Source organism: Cynara cardunculus (assembly GCF_001531365.2).
Source record: "Cynara cardunculus var. scolymus isolate 2C chromosome LG 9, CcrdV1, whole genome shotgun sequence".
Taxonomy (NCBI): domain Eukaryota; kingdom Viridiplantae; phylum Streptophyta; class Magnoliopsida; order Asterales; family Asteraceae; genus Cynara; species Cynara cardunculus.
Window position 1 is genome coordinate 13,659,089 of NC_037536.1, and position 18,306 is coordinate 13,677,394.

Here is an 18,306-nt window from a genome sequence, read left to right on the forward strand (position 1 = left end):
TAAAATTTGTTTTAACAAATTCAAATATCATAATATATATATAATGATAAATTTGAAATTCTTTTAATCAATATATTATATTTTTTAACTTTTTTATCATCTTGTTTGTATTAGTTAATACTAGAAGGGTACTCGCACAATGTAGCGAGATACATCTCGGTTTTAATGTTTCAATTTTGTAGTCTCAGTTGATATTATAATACAGTTTTATTTAGTTGTGAAAAAGCGATAATGTTTTTATTTTTAAATAAAATATAAATATTAAGATATATCATAAAAAATTGAAAAAAAATGTTAATATTAATACCAAATAACTATTTAAAATTTCTCCTTTTTTGTATATTTTTTTAATTCATTTTTTATTTTTGGTTTAATAATGTAATTTTTTATAAATATAATAATTGAGTATTTTGTTAGAACTCGATGATTATCTTAATTATATTTTAGATTTTTTATATTTAAAATGAGATGTTTGTCCTCTATTTGATAATGTTTATTTACACATACCTTTTTTCTACTTCTTTTTCCAAGTGCAGGATAACCTCAACAGAAAACTGAAGAGTAACGGCCGTGTCTCAATTCCAGTGTGGCTGATCATCCTCTCGGACCAGCTACTAACTTGCTATCATCTTACCTAACAGGCAAAGATTTGGGAGCGAACTCCGGGCGAATATGAAGCGCATGGATACAAGTTAGGCCTTGGAATGCTTCTTTTTTTGTCTAACTCACTTCCTGCCGCGTGGAGGTAGAAGGCCCACGGGTCGTGAACTGCATCTCTTTCCGTTATCAGGGGTTCTATCAATTGATATCTTTCCAAAAATAATTCAAAGTCAATTTCTTGATTTGTATCTTCAATTTTTGGAAACTTAGAAAGTTCTTCTGTCAAACCCTGATCAATGAACCTACAAAATCCTTCAAATTGTATCTGATTAAATCCAGGTGTTCTATTTGCTCGTAGCTCCCGTTTGATACTGGATAAAGCAAATCTTGGTTTTCGTTTTCCCTGCTTTTTCAGGGTAAGAAGGGGTAGAGCCGAAGCTATTTATAAAGCACAAGCTGAAACAAGTGAAATCAAAGGGCATTACTTGAATGCTACTGCGGGTACATGCGAAGAAATGATGAAAAGGGCTATATTTGCCAGAGAATTGGGAGTTCCTATCGTAATGCACTAATTGATGTACCTGAGATGCATTTCCTCTGGTTCCGCAATGGGCGAAAGCCTGACGGAGCACGGTCCTAAGGTAGCGAAATTCTTTGTCGGGTAAGTTAATCTTGTCTCCGCAATACTTTTTGTCAAAAAAAATTGTATGAGGCGCCATATTCTAGGAGCCCAAACTATGAATGAGATGTTTATCCTCCATTTGATAATGTTTACTTACACATAACTTACTTGTAACCTTAAATTTTAAGTAATATGCATCAATAAACAGTACTTCATGCATAAAAAATAGTTTTTAAGAGTTTTTATCAAATGCTTTATAATATAGTTTTATAATATGTATCCATACGTATGAAAGTTTCAAATGCCATAGGTGTATGGCTTCAAGTAACGCATTCAACATCCAATCTGTTATTGATCAACTCAAACAGCTAGGATCGCCGTAACCGACTACGTTTTTTCTTAAAATATAATGTTAGTTGTCTTCTAATATAATTAAGAAGATTTCGAGAATATAGGAGAGAACTATGAATTTGTGGCTAATGTTGTGATGAATTTACATATTGAACCACTTTCATGTATGTGGTTCAAATTAATCCTCTAATACTGATTACTATAGTAAAACCTTAAACGCAGTATGATATTTTTTAGTACGACCCGATAAAGCAATAAGTTATCGTAAAGTGATACTGTTATGACTGAATTTCAGTGTTAAAATTGTATCTAAATCTGACACTGATTCTTAAAGATTCTTGAAGATTCATCATTTGTAGACTTACAGATACACTCTATTTTATCACATAACACAAACATATTGGGTCATCAAAATTAGGTTGTGTTAAATGTAACGTGATCAAAAAGTAAATTCAGTAAAATAAAAATAACACTCGTTGTCTATCATATTATCAAATAATTTAAGTTTTGTAATATATTCTAATAAACCCATGTGTTGCAAACCAGTTGTCAATAAGGGTGTTCATCGTTGGATTGATCGGGTTGAAGACATTTGAACAACTCAACTCAATGCTTGTGGTTTGAAAAATATTAAATCAAAGTGCAACCCAATCCCAAACCGTATGGGTTAGTCGGGTTGATACTTTGGTATATTAAAATACTCTTCTAACCTTAAATATGTTATTCCTCTGTTCATAATTTTTTTCGTTATCAACCATTTGATACAACTTATCCGTATTTCTTACGTATATCACATTCAGTTAATTTTCTCAATCTACATATATATGTTCACAGTTACTGAACATATATATGAATGAGTTATATATATATGTGAATAGATTGAAAATATGTGTATATGAAGGACTTACATGATAGTGTAACTGTCTAATGTATATATTAATAAAAATTCAACAATCATATTAAATCCAATAAATAAAATGATATCGGTTCATCGGGATGAGTTGAATTCAAATAATAATAACTCAATATCAACCCAATATCTATGGTTTGAAATTTTTACAACTCGACGAGACACTAGTTTGCTTCAAGTTGAGTTATTTCGCGTTTGGTTGGGTCGGGTTGATCGGGTTTTTAAGCACCCCTAGTTGTCAACATCAAGTGACAAATTTAATGGGATCAAAAGTATTAATTTTATTCGTTTTCAAAACGACTTTAGACGTTGATTCAGTATTATCAGAATACTTGAAAAACGACACGCTACAACGTCATAGATTGTAACATGACCAGTTTTTCACCAATGAGGTTTCGCATTTGATGAATAATAAGACGTCAAAAACAAAGACGTGTCAAAATTGACGTGAATTTTTAAATTGCTTTGGATTCTGAATGCAACTGAAATCTAATATCTTCCATATTTATCAGATTAAGACAGATATAAAAAAAAAAAAAAAAACATACATAAAATAAAAAAAACAAATAGAGAAAATGACATATGTACCCATGAGCATCCATACCTAATATACAAGTCATAATCAAATATGACATATTAGATGCCATAATGTAATCATGCAAAATATCACTTTAACCTAAAAATAACCTTCATAATGTGATGGGAAACATACAAATTTAAATTCCCATCAAATAAAGAAAATGAAATTGACATTAAATATACAGGATGTTGATACCTGTATTAATTATAACGGTGGTGTTTGATTGGTTTAAGCTTAGACTCTAAGGGTCAAAAGTGTTTAGAGGTCCCAAGTTCAAATCTAAAGAGGAATAAAAAAATCATCTTGTGGTCAAGGATGTTGGTTTAATTGTCGTGACTTTTGGCTACCCGCAAAGCGGATGGTCGTCTTGGGATTAGTATATTCGAATAGCGGGCTAGATATCCAGGTTAATAAAAAAAATATATACTTTTATAGAAAATGGGTTTCACCTTTACTATTTAACGGAAAAATAATTGATAATGAATTCCTAATTTCTTTTGACAATTTAATTTGTTATTTTGACAGATATAAAAAACTTGAACAATTCCTAATTTCCCTGAATTAAAACTCAAAGCATATTAAACACCATCGTCGTGTTTTTTTTTTATTAAACTGGATATTCAACCCGCTATATAAGCCGACTAATCTCATGACTACCACCTGCTTTGTGAATAGCCCAGAGTCACCACATTTGAATCTTTGCGACTATAAAGGGATTTTTTTTTCTCATTTGGATTTGAACGTGGGATCTCCAGACACTTTTAATCTTTGTAGTTTAAGCTCAAACCAATTAAACATCACCCTTGTGGTTCACCATCATCATGTTTTTTATCGGGAAAAAATAGGTGAAATGATTGATTTCCTCATTTTGTTACCTCTACAATTTTCTATACATACATTATTTGTATCTATTTTATTTGGAAACCTATGTTACATGGTTAGATATCCTTTTTTAACCCAAGTGTATGATTTTTCTTTAAAAAGACAAATTTTGTGCAAATTACGGAGTCACATGTTTTTTTAAATATATAATATTTATATATGGTAAATAGAACAGATAAACTCACATACCTTCTTCACATTTGGTTAGGTTTGAACATCTGATCTTCTAGGAGGCCAAAGACTCACATTTGATGACATGTTGTTTTCCATAGAGGTTGTTTTCTTGTTTTATTTAGATAATAAATGATAGCTTATATTTTTTTTTGTTAAAATAGACTAGTAGAAACTCGTTATCAACTAACGTCTTGTATTTAATAACAATATTTTTTCAGGGTATTTGTAAAAATCAACAATTTAATTCGGGTTTTCTCATTTTATTCATAAATATGTTGTTTTAAAACCCGAAAACAGTAAAAATGAGATGAAATATTCTACGCTGACCTATTGATGAATTACAATAATCTAATAAGTGGAAATTTGAATTGATAGACGTTGAACTCAAAACAATTAAACAACTTGGGTTAGCATACATGTTGCAGCTTAACGGGTTTAATAAGACTCAAAGCTTATTCATTAGCTATATATGGATACGACTCCTTCGTGATGACTTAGCAATATAGTAAGTTTTTAGGTCGAAGTTTTTTTTTATCAACCTGGATATCCAATCCGCTATGCGAGCCGACTAATCCCAGGGCAATTGCCTGCTTTGCAGGTAGCCCGGGGTCATTGCATTTGAACCTCCGTGGTCACAAAAGAATTTTTGTTTCTTCTTGGATTTGAACCTGGGACCTCTAGGCACTTTCTGATCTTTGGAACCAAGTTCAAACCAATCAGACACCACCCTTGTGGTTAGGTCGAAGTTTTACGTAGAAAGCCAAAAAAGTTCCCAACCTGCCCCTCCCAATTAAAAAATACGTTGATTCCATCTATAAGAAATCCTTTGACACAAAAATCTTCTCAATCTATACAAACAAATTAATTAACACAAATAACTTTATATATACAAGACATAATAAAACACACCGAACAACCACTTAAATGTGCGAACAGTTTGCTTGATATTGATGTTGTGGGCCTCTTTTCATGCAAATTGTATACTGATATTTTGAATTTGCAGATAAATATGTCATGTTTAAAGGTTTTTTTAATTGGTAGAAGTCAAACTTGCAAACATTTAAATGTTCAAACAAAGTTAAAGTTACAATATCTATCAACCGAATACAGTTTGTATCGATTAAATTGATATACAAAATTGTCTGTTTGATCTAGAGGGTATTTGACAGTTGCTGAATGGTTTGATGTATAATGACTAAGTGATCAGAATGATTAATAGGCATTTATAATATAACGCAACATGAAATATAATTACTTGGTAATTATTCAGAACGAAATTATAGTGCTGAACGATTAAGAAAGACCCAAGATACAAAATCATTCAGATGGGTTTAGAACATTTAGAAACAATTTTTTTTGTCAAACAAAATTCACCTCTTAAACGATTCAAAAACTGTCTCTTAATGAAACTATTAAATGATAATATAAATTTGTCGTACAATTTTAATCAAAAACATTAATCATTTCTAGAAAGGACGAGAATATATTAATTCCAAGTCAATGATTGGTGTTAAGTGGATGATTAGTGTTTCACCATAAAAGAAATTCTAGATCACTTTATTTATTCATTTTTCATGCATTAAATTCCAATGATTATTAAAAGAAAAATATATAATAATTTAATAAAACAATTTTTTTAGTACTGGATATCAAACCCGTTATACGAGCCGACTATTTTAGGGGTAACCACCTGTTTTACGTGTAGTCTGAAATCATCGTATTTGAACCACCATGACCGCAAAAGAATTTTTATTCCTCCTTAGATTCGAACCTGAGACTTTCAGACACTTTTGACCTTTGAAGTCCAAACTTAAACCAATGAGATATCACCCTTGTGGTTACAAATTCATATTGACGAGATTACGAGTCTCACTATACAATAAGCGATATGTAATTTAATAATTTGATAACTTTAAAATCTATACAATTTATGATAAATTTTATTTTAAATATTTTTTTTTCATTTAATATATAAGAAATTGACCAAAATAACAACTTCTTCGACAAATTCACTTTAGAGTCAATTTTTTCATCCAAATTTCCATTTTAATTAATGTTTACGTAAATGTGTAAGACATTTACGTAAATACAATTTTTAGATTAACAAAAAGAATTTTTTTTATGCAGATTCGCGTACAGATCCGTATTTTCATATGGATACCCATTTGCTTAAAGAATCTATTATCTTTTTTAATTTGAAAATATATGTAAGATATTTGCGTAAACTCTGACTAATTTGGAACATAGTTCCAAAATGGTTAAAAAATAAATTTGATTGAGGAAAATGACTAGTTTGGTCAAGATCCTTTAATGCATTGATTAACATGTATTTGTTTCACATGTACTCTGTTCACAATGTGAATTTTTTTATGTGTATTTTTGTTTCACAAACACACATAAAAGGTACACATTGTGGATCAAGTACATGTGATATAAAAACATTATGAAACAAATATATATTAATCACTACATGAAATTCTAGGTATAGATGAAGAAAGTCATATGAAATAGCACATGATGCATTCTCTCAAAAATCTCACGATCTAGAGAGTTTCGCAACCTAAGGCCTTGTTTGTTTTTATAAAAAAATCACTTAATACCTCTTATGTCTGAATCGGTCAGACCTTAAGGTATTAAGTGTGTTTGTTTTTTTTTTTCAATTAAGAGCTGAATTTGTAAGAATTTGTCTGAATTATTTAGATGTAAATTAAACTCTGAAAACCTCTTATTTTGGATTCGCCTACCTCGTCTCTCTAACCTCTCCATCGCCGCGCCTGTGCATCCTTCTCTCAAGCTCTCGATCTCTCTCTCTCAAGCTCTCGCGTACCATCTTCTACCTCTTGATCTCTCGATTTAAGGTATCCATCTCGATCTCTCAAGCTCTCTATCTCTCGATTTAAGGTATCCATCTCAATCTCTCAAGCTCTCTATCCATCTCGATCTCTCAAGCTCTCTATCTCTCGATTCTCTTTCTGTTTTGCCTGGTTCAAAAAAGGGTTTAGGGTTTACCTTCTATAAGGGGTTTTTGTATGTGAACCCCACGGTTTACCTCCTATAAAAGGGTTTTTTTATTTGAAGTCTGTTAATCCTACAAACTTGTAGGCAGATGTGTTTCAAATGTGTTTCTTATTAGTTTTGTACTTATTAATCATAATATATAGTTCCAACATTTGGGTTCCAGYATTTGGAATTCTTATGAGTCTGATGGGACAAGGCTAAAAACATCTTATGGTCTGGTTTTCGGGTTCATTTTGGACTGGTTTTGAAGGTACAAAACTAAACAATTTATTTTGGGGACAGTTCAACTGCTACATTTCATTATTCRGTATAATYAGAAGATGCTGTTTGGTTTCTGTTTTGCCAGAAGAATGTTGTTTGGAGGCTCTTGAGCTCCATTAAGAAATCTTGGATRGGTTTAGGCTGGACTTTGGAGTAATATTACTCATAAGTAATATTACCCTTCACTGCACATTACACAGTAGATTAATTATGTATGCATTTGAAACTTGCTATTACATTAGAGCAAACCCAGATCCCATTAGAGCTGCAATTGCTTTCTTGTTATGAAACTTGCTGCTATGAAACTTGCTGCAATTGCTCATTTTGTGGAAAAATCATGTAACATATGTTGCTGTTGCTGCTATGTGAGACAACAGTAATGAACATTTTTAGTTTTGCAATCTTAAGAAATAAGAACACAAAGGGTCCCAATCTCTTTTCCAATTTCTGATTCTGTAGTAAAAATCTTTTTCTGTTTATTCTTGAATGTTGATGCTTGGTAGGTACATGTGAACATCTCTTTTAGAATTATTTTTATGTTCATTTTTAAGAAAAAGCTAAAGCATCAGATTTGGCATGAAAATGCAACAAATGGCATGAAATGGTTTTATAATTCATCTTAATTTGGCTCAAGAATCAAAGCTTTTGTAGCTTAAGCTATGCATGTGAACAACTAGTTTTTTAGTTGCAAAAAGGACAATGTGCTATTCAAGCTTTTACAAAGCAAAATACAAAGATAAAGGCCTTAGGCAGTTTACCAAACACTTACCCGGGTAAGTGTTTGGTAAACGGCCCCTAAAATGTCCTTTATCTTTGCAAAATCTTATGATACTTGTACAAATTTCTAGATTTCTATTTGCAAGTACATTTGATCTAATAAGTACCTTGGATTAGACCATCAAACAAGAATTTGAAAGAGAACCCATAACTTATTTTGAGTGATAGACAACAAGGGATGGAATCTAATGATTGAAATTTTGATTTTAGAATGAAATCAAATCAACAATCATGAATTCARATGGTACCCAAAACTCATCTTATTATGCTATTTTCTAAACTTGAGTCCCAACAATCTGTCGATTGTAGTAGATGAGTAATTGATTGGGGTTTTCCTAACCATTAACTCTGTGCTATTAGAGATAGAGTCTCTCACCCAATCCAAGTTATAAGCACAGGGGACAACACACAAAATGTCCCATTCAAAATTGTCAATGATCTACTTAATCTCAGGGCATGCARCAATATTTTGATCATTGAATCCTTTGGGTGTTTGAGCAAACTTACCAGCATAGACCTTATGTTGTTTCAAAGCTAATGGGGATCTGAAAAAGTTAGACTGTCTTACCTGTTGTGAGTGGTTGGAGCCTTCTTGTGTGTTTCCAGCAGCWTGTTGTTGAGGTGGTGGTTAAAGGTTCATCCCAAGCTGTTGGTGCACTTCCAAGAGGCTTCTTGCCTTTTCTTCTAGCTGCTTCTTGTTTTGTTTCCCTTTCCAAATTCTTCCAAACACCTTGATTGTTAATGGCATAAACACATCGATTTCGATTTTTTTTCTACTGGGCGTTTTAGGGGYTGTTTACTAATCGCTTACCCAGTAAGYGCTTACCGGTTAAATTGTTGCATACGATACCATTTTTATCTTTTCTGCTTAATTTGATTGGTTTTTCAGATTTCATATATATATATATATATATATATATATATACACACACACTACAATGTTGATTTAGGTGTTTTATCTTTTCTGCTTGATTTTAGTCATGGATGATAATGTGCGTGTGAAGTGGACAAATGAACTTAGCAAAYGGTTTCTAGAGACTTGTATAGAAGAGGTCCATAAAGTGGGTCGAAATGGAGTATGATCAAACCAACGAACAAGGGAACGATGACGAGGATGAGGCTGAAGAGATTCAATCGCATGGGAGTGCCGCTGACCAAACATATATGGCTAGTTTAAGAGAAGAAATTGCGACACAATTAATGCAAAATGAATATTGATTCKAGTTGTTATGAGACTTTATTCATCTTTTCTATTGTGTGTTGAATCAATGGACGTATTTCAATTGAATTTTTGAATGTGTGAAAAATATATGGTAGTTTACAAATGGTTTAAATGATTGGATATTTCAGTTAAATTTAATTGAAATGAATTGATTCAGATTTTAGACTTCAGAAGTTTGTTAGTTTACAAAAACAAACAATCTTATTGATTCAGATTTCAGACGTAAAAACAAACAGTCTGACTGATTCAGATTTCAGATGTAAAAACAAACAGTCTGACTGATTCAGATTTCAGACTTCAGCACCACCTCTTAAAATTCAGAAGTGAATTCAGATTTCAGACTTCAGCACCACCTCTTAAAATTCAGAAGTGAATTCAGACTTCAGACTTCAGACTTAAGCACCTCTTAAAAAACAAACGCCACCTAAGTCATGGCCTCGTGGGCCAACCATGCCCCATACATTTATGTCAACTGCTTTCTGTAATATTATGTGATTGCAATATAAACTAATATGTATCAACTATTCTCGTATTCTTTTAATTAGTATGTTCTCGTTTAATGCCGAAACTTGATCGGGCCTCAATCGTTTTTTTTTTTTAAATTATAAAATTTTAATTTGGTAATATTATAACCTATTTGAAGTGAAAAACAAGTCAAAAAAGGTATGCAAAAATAAGTCAATAACTCGTGGACAATTAGTGCATTTAACCTTTTTTTTTCAAAGGAAGACTTTTAAGTATCTATTTTGTTTAATAAAATAGAGTAAGGGAATTTATGGTAATTGATGAATGATTCAGTATAGAATGATTAAATGATCATAATGATTAAGTGACTCTCATTATATAGTGTAAAATGAAATATAATTGTTTGATAAATGTTTATAATGAAATTAGGGTGCTGAATAGTTAAGAGAGACCTATGATACAAAATCATTCAGCGGGTTTTAAAATCATTAAGAGACAATTTTTTTTTTTCAAATAAAATTCACCTCTTAATAATTCAAAAATAATAATTAATGCTAAATCACATGAAAGGAAAACGTCAAATCACAATTTCTAAACAGAGATGACTTTTAATAAATAATAGGGACAAAAAGCATAATTTACTCAAAAAAATTATAATTTAATTTGCCATGATTAAATAAATAAATATAATAATTCACGTTTTATATAATTAAAAAAATGTGAGGTAAAGTAAATGGTACTTTAAAAAATGCATTATTTATTCGTTTTAAAAAAAAATACATTTTTTGTTTATATATGTATTTTTTTACTGATTAACATTGCATGCTTGTATATCATAAAACGGTGATACTTCAACAACCTTTAACTGATTATACTAACGGGAGACCTTGCAAGGTGTACTGGCAAACGGTTTGAGCATTGAAGGTATGGTGACAAGAGCTAACAAACTGGTAAAGAAAGTAAAGCTTAAAAGGCACGAAACATTGACATTTTGGAGCAGAGTCCAATGGTAATGGTGGTGATTGTGGTGGTTAGAGGCAGTGGAGAGATTGAGTGATGGTAGAAAGAGGAGGATACAACGATACAAGCATACATTCTAGTGGTAGAACATGTGTTTTTTTGGTGGGCTATAGAGATTCCGACGACGAGGGGAGCTTTTTAACTTGTTACACTGTCTAAACTGGAACCAACCACATGCAAAAGGACCAAGGTGTCGTTTTTACTAAATACTTACCTTGCAAGTGCTTATCGGGTAAATTTTCTTACCTGATGAACATGAAAAGGGCCAAAAATCTTACCCGGTAAGAGCAATGATAAGGATAGAGAGTCTCACCTGATAAGTGATGACTCTTACCCGGTAAGAGCAATGATAAGGATAGAGAGTCTTACCCAATAAGTGATGATGATGATGACTCTTACTCGGGTAAACGTTTACCGGGTAAATTGTTACATATGATACTATTTTAATATATACCATTTTACCTGGTAAAATAGATTATAGTGTTGACTTCTACCGGTAAACGCTTACCAGGTAAACATTTGGGTAAACGGCCCCTAAGTCGAATGACTAATTTAACTAACTAAAAATAAATAATACCATAATCGTTTTTTTAAGTAAACAAGTTAAAACTAACAAATCTAATTGATAATCTTAATTTAATCTTAATTTATCATAATTTTGTCCTTATCACAAAATATTTTAAAAATTAACCAATAATAAATAATTTTTTATGAAATCATATATAAATCAAGCATATACTTTTATTTATAGATAAATCCAAACTAAAGCATTATATTATTATGGAATCATATGAGATCAGACTGTTTTCATAAGATCGATCATAAAATAACACTAAAACTCTACAATAAAACATTATAAACTTATAAAAAAATACCAAATCTTTGGAAAAAAAACCCAACAATTTTTTGCTCTGTAATATAAATGTTATTACTGAATCTTATGAAAACAAGATGATGTCACATAAATTAATCATATTTAAAATATTAATATTCAAATATGCCTCATGTGAGAATATACAAATATATTATTGCGTGGGCTTTTTTTTATTTAAAACGATGCAAAGCAAGAATTAATTATCCATAAACGTGGGCCATGAAGAGAAAGCCACGTGTCGTGCAACTGGTCGTCCGATTTAATCCTCTGTCATATGGCTGCTTCCAATTTAGACCATAGAGTAAATTACAGTTTTAGTCCTTGTGATTTGTTAAAAATGCTATTTTTAACTCTGTGTTTATGAAATTAAGTTTTTCATCTGATTTATAATTTATTCTTGTTTTAGTTCTTATAGTTTATAATTTATTTCTGTTTTGGTCCCTATAGTTTACTTTGTTTTGCTGTTATAGTATTTCATACTTAAAAGTAGGTGTAGGTTCAGGGACAAAAATAATAACAAATACAAATTACAGGGACGAAAACAGTATTTTAAAACTATAGGGACCAAAATCATAATTTTTAATAAACCAGAGAGATGAAAAACGTAATTAACTCGAGACCATATAAAAAGTCAAAAACACCCCTCCTCGTCGGGATCTTTACCACTAGTACATCCTGCTGTACCACCTGTACCCAGTACCCTCCACCTTCCGCCATGGCCATCCACCGCCACCTCCTCCTCCGCCGCCTCCTCCTCCTCCTCTTTCTACCCTCACTCTCTCTCTCCACCAGCTCCGATAACCACCACCACCATCACCGGACTCTACTCCAAAGCGCCAACGTTTCATGTCCTCTGAGCTTTGACTTGCTTCGCCGGCTTGTTGGCTCCCTCCGCCCTAGCCTCGATCCTCAAACCGTCTGCCGGTACACTCAACAAGGTCTCCGGTTAGTAGAAGCTGATTACCTTCGTCGTACGAGCTCCTTCGTGCCGCCGCTTAACTCCGCCGAGTCGTGTTGGGCTTCATACCAAACCGTTGTCGCTGACTTCTTCCCTAATTTTGACCTCCGGCGAAACTGCGGCTTTGAAACGAACTGGATCGCCGTCCCCGGTTGTATGAATATAACTAACCGGCGACAATTTGAAGGTAACGTATCTAGATCTTCGTTAAACACCGCCGTTTCAGCATGTAATCAGTCACTCTCCGGCTCCTCCTGTTCGGCGTGCACCGTCGCACTTTCTAATCTCCAGGCGTCGTACTTGAACGGAGCCTCCGTCGGAAACCTAACTGACTGCCGTGCTTATCCGTTTATCTACGCCGCCGCCTTCGCCAACCGATTCGGTCCCACAGATAGAGGTACGGCCGTCTGTTTGTTCTCCCTTGATCTCGCCTCTGCAGATTCGAAGAACAAATTGAATACAATCGTAATTGTGATCATCGTTGTGATCATTACGGTTTTTCTATTGGCAATTTCGATTGGATTTTGGTATTATCGGAGGAAAAAACTCGAGAATTTGAAGCTAAAACGAAGATCCAGAGTAGCTGAAATCAATTCCGTCTCTGCTTTAGATTCGATCACCGGAAGTACAACCCTAATTCGATACACCATTGATGATATCAAAGAAGCTACTAGAAACTTCTCGAGAGACAACATAATTGGGAAAGGAGGGTATGGAAACGTATACAAAGGTTTTTTGACAGATGGATCTGAAGTCGCACTGAAACGATTCAAAAACTGTTCCGCCGCCGGCGACGCCATTTTCACCCATGAAGTGGAGGTCATCGCCAGTGTCCGCCACGTAAATCTGGTGGCGTTGAGAGGCTACTGCACCGCCACCACCCCGTTCGAAGGTTACCAACGGATCATCGTTTGCGATTTGGTCAAAAATGGCAGCCTTCACGATCATCTTTTCGGGAATTCCTCGATTCGGAGCCACCTCAATTGGCCGATTCGCCGGAAAATTGCATTAGGTACGGCACGAGGATTGGCTTATTTGCACTATGGAGCGCAACCCGCAATCATACATCGAGATATAAAAGCGAGCAACATATTGTTGGATGAGAACTTCGAGGCTAAAGTGGCCGATTTCGGGCTGGCAAAGTTCGCACCCGAGGGTGCGACCCATCTGAGCACTCGGGTGGCCGGAACAATGGGCTACGTGGCCCCAGAGTACGCGTTATACGGTCAATTAACCGAAAGAAGTGACGTTTATAGCTTTGGAGTCGTGCTTTTGGAGCTTTTAAGTGGGAAAAAGGCTCTTCTTGGAATCGGGGATGGCCAACAACCGGTTCTTCTAGCCGATTGGGCTTGGTCGATGGTGCGAAAAGGTACACCATTAGAAGTTATCGACGATGAGATGTCGGAATGTGGTTCGCCGGAGATCATGGAGAAGTATGTGTTGGCGGCGGTTCTCTCTTCTCACCCGCAGTTGTACGCCCGACCAACAATGGACCAAGTATTGAAGATGTTGGATACGGATTTGCCGGTTCCTTCCATACCCGAAAGACCGATACCGCTTATAGCGGGGATTGAGGATATCGAGAAATCCGTTAGTAGTAATGGATCGGGTCAACTTTCTACTCCTAGAGGGTACCAAGCGTATATGTTTGAGGACGGGCGGCCCGTCGCCAGGGAGGAGGTGGAAGAAGAAGAACGTCGTCTTTCAAATTGCCGATAGCACCGGAGAGAGGTACCACTTCATGATTTTGTTATTATCACGGGTTCAGATTCTTTTACGTGGGTGAAATTTTATTCTTGTAACTTAAAAGTTTTGAGTTTGAATCTTACACTTGTATATTATTCGTAAAACATGCTCCATGCCGAATAGGCGTGTTTCACATCAACCAATTAAGATCGCCGATTTCAGTCATGGTCATACTATACGCATCAAACTAAGGGGCCGTTTACCAAACACTTATTCGGGTAAGTGCTTACCAAGTAACATTACTCACCGCATGAATATGGTAAAGACCAAGAATCTTGCCCGGTAAGAACGAGATAAAGATCAAAAGTTTTACCCGGTAAGTGAGACGATGACTCTTACCACGTTAAGCGCTTACCGGGTAAATTGTTGCATACGATGTCATTTTGATGGATTAAAATCTTATCCGATAAGTAAATAATAACGTTAAATTTTATTTTGTAGGGGGAGTTTTATACAGAAAGGCAAGTCAAGTTTGTTTTTTTTCAAACCTGTGCCTTCAAATTAAAAACACGCTTCTTTCATCTAGAAGAAACACTCCCGAACACAAACATTCTCAAATTTATCCAGACATTAATCTACACAAACAATTTTACTCATATATGACTTAATAGAAAACCAACCAAACAACCACTTGATGTAGTTGATATAAAGACGTACAAAAAGACGAGATCCTACAGTCTACTAGACTTTGGCCCCCAAAAACCGGAGATCAATTAAATCTGGTTAAGAATTGGTTAGACGCACCGGCGTAAAGCGTAGTTCCGTACACATGATAGGATAAGGTAAGACGAAACAAAAACTTATTCTACGTTTGATGCAATATTAGTTTAGGACACAATAGGACTAAGTAAGACCATCTCCGCAGGTGGAACAATAATTAGTGAGATGTAACAAGATTAATAAATTACTAAATTATTTATGTTAAACTTAAAATACTAAAATCTTTCACAGTTCTTTTTCACCGATCACGTCTGCAACCAAACTCACTCGTTCATCTTCGGAAATAAGCCAAACGATACTTGGAATTAGGCCATCGGGGTAGGGTTCAAAGTATTTAAAGAAAATTAATCCCCAAAGCTTAATTACACTTTCAACACCGATCAAAGCCTAATTGTTATTTTAGGCGGTTACGTTGAAGTTGTTTACCAAATGTTTATTGAGTAAGGAACCGTTTACCAAATGCTTATCCACTAAGTGCTTACCGGGTAATTTTATTTTCCGAATGAACATAGTAAGGGTTTAGAATCTTACCCGGTTAGAACGGTAAAATGGAGAGTCTTACCCGGTAAGAGTGGTGAAATGATGGATAGTCTTACCCAGTAAGTGAGAGTGAAGACTCGTACCCGGGTAAGTCCTTACCAGGTAAATTGTTGCATACTATATCGTTTTGATGCACTACAATCTTATCCAGAAAAATAAATTATAGTGTTGACTCCTATCGGTAAGTACTTACCGGGTAAACATTTGAGTAAACGGTCCCTAAGCGTTTAGCATGTGTAATCAACCTTATTGGGTGAGTATGACAAGGACCTAAAGTCTTACTCGATAAGAAGCATAGTAAAGACAAATTTTTTTACCAATAAGCACGAGAGAAAATACTCTTACCTCATAAGCGTTTTACCGGATTAAAGACGCTTACAAACAATCCATTTTGATGAACGAGAATATTAATCAGTAAAGTAAGTGAGAATGATAATTTTTGTCGTTAAACACTTACCCTATAAATATTTGGTAAATGAGCCTTTCGTATCATCTTTTTCGCTGCATTCCCAACTCTTTTTTCAGGAAGGAATGAAAGGGACGGAAAAAAATAATTATAAATATTTATAAAATTATAATCCATTGTAAATAAGTAAAAATATATATTTTATAAATGACATCTTCTAATTGCTTTTTTTCTCATCGTACATGTTAAATAAATAGGACAAATTACATGAAAAAGTAATGTTATTTAATTTGATTCTTATTTTGGGTAACCTACTTTCAAATGTACCTAAGATATAAAATTTTAAAAATTTAAGTAACCGGGTAACCGATTCGGGTAACCGATTGAAGTATTACCCGGTTATCATGCTGATGTGACGAGTGATGCGATGAAACTGGGTTGAATAGCAAATAATACTGATTCAGATACTGCATCACTGGCCACATCAACATGGTAACCGGTTAATGCTTCAACTGGTTAACCGGATACTTAAATGTTTAAAACTTTACATCTTAAGTACCAAAATAAAAGTGTCGAAAGTATGTTACCAAAAATATGAATAAAGTTAAAGCACGTTACTTTTTCATGTAATTTGTCCAAATAAATATTTATAAAATGATTATATTTACTATTTTTTAAATGTTATATTTTAAAAGTTTAATAGTAAATACTTATTTAATTATAAAATTAATATAAATATAATTGAAATAGAGTAGGTTTTATTTTAGCACATTATCCTTTAATATATGAATTAATTATTTTTGGCCTGCAAAAATAGAGATCTGAAATAGCATTAATTTAATAAAAATGACAAAAATTTCTGCAAAATTTGCATAAATATTTGATAATTTAAATGGTAAAATATTTGATACCAACCATAACGACAACAAACCACAACTGGAAATAGAGTAATAAATTAATTGCAACTATTAACTAATCATTTTCAACGTCTTCTTGAATAACACATCAGTTATATTAAAATAGACATTTTTTATTTAGGTAACGTACTTTCAAAACTTTCATTTTGATATCTAAAATGTAAAGTTTTACATATTTAAGTATATGGGTAACCGGTTGAAAACTAATTTTAAATTAAAAAAAATTCATGTTACTAACCACGTCAACAAATAATATTGAGTTGAATATCACCTTACTCGCCACATCAACATAATAACCGGTTAATGCTTTAACCAGTTACCTGGGTACTTAAATGTTTAAAACTTTACGTCTTATGTACAAAAATAATAGTTTTGAAAGTACGTTACCGAAAATTTGCCCTTTAAAATATAACTTTTACTATAATAGTTATGTTAAAATAGAGATTTTACATATTTAAGATTGTTCCAACACTTATGTTGTGATGTATATTTAAATAGAAAAAGATAGAGAGAGGCAGAATCTCCAAATTTGGAGAATTTTACGGCATAAAAACTAAATATAATTAATACATGTGTATTTTGATGGTACGTTCAGTTCAAACTGTTCATGAAAACGTCGAATCGTAGACTAACATATTACTCAAAACGTCAAAAACACTTGGTTCGATCAGTTTGAACGGTCCAACGGTTTCTTTGAACACCCCTACCCGTCACAAAAGCCTTGAAGAGTCGCTAAAGTTTGTGTTCTTTTGGAGAATTTCTAACAAATTCAATAAAGTTTATTTTAGTTTTTATTTAGTGTAATAAATAATTTTTTCTCAATCGTTTCAGAATTTCTTATCAAAAGTAATGAGGTCCAAAATTTTCTAATTCTTTTGAACATCAATTAAACAAATTTAGTGTTATATTGAATGAAAACGTGGACAAATTACATGAAAAAATAATATATTTTAATTTGATTCATATTTTAGGTAACATACTTTGAAAACTTTTATTTTGGTATATAAGATGTAAAGTTTTAAACATTTAAGTACCCGAGTAACTGTTTGAAACGTTTGCCGGTTATCATGTTGATATGGTATCCAACTCACTATTATTTGATGACGTGGTTAGTGACATGAATTTTTTTAATTTAAAATTAGTCTTCAACCGGTTACCTGAATACTTAAATGCTTAAAACTTTATATCTTAGGTACCAAAATGAAAGTTTTAAAAGTACGTTACCCAAAATAGAAAACAAGTTAAAGTACATTACTTTTTCAT

General features: G+C 33.2%; 1 protein-coding gene across 1 annotated transcript; it reads left to right on the forward strand.

The window, feature by feature from the left end:
• Window positions 1-12,414: 12,414 nt before the first annotated feature.
• Window positions 12,415-14,599, forward strand: LOC112518256 (probable LRR receptor-like serine/threonine-protein kinase RKF3). The gene has a single exon (XM_025125890.1). It carries the CDS (start codon window positions 12,472-12,474, stop codon window positions 14,431-14,433), a length of 1,962 nt encoding a protein of 653 aa, XP_024981658.1. The 5' UTR covers window positions 12,415-12,471; the 3' UTR covers window positions 14,434-14,599.
• Window positions 14,600-18,306: the final 3,707 nt, after the last annotated feature.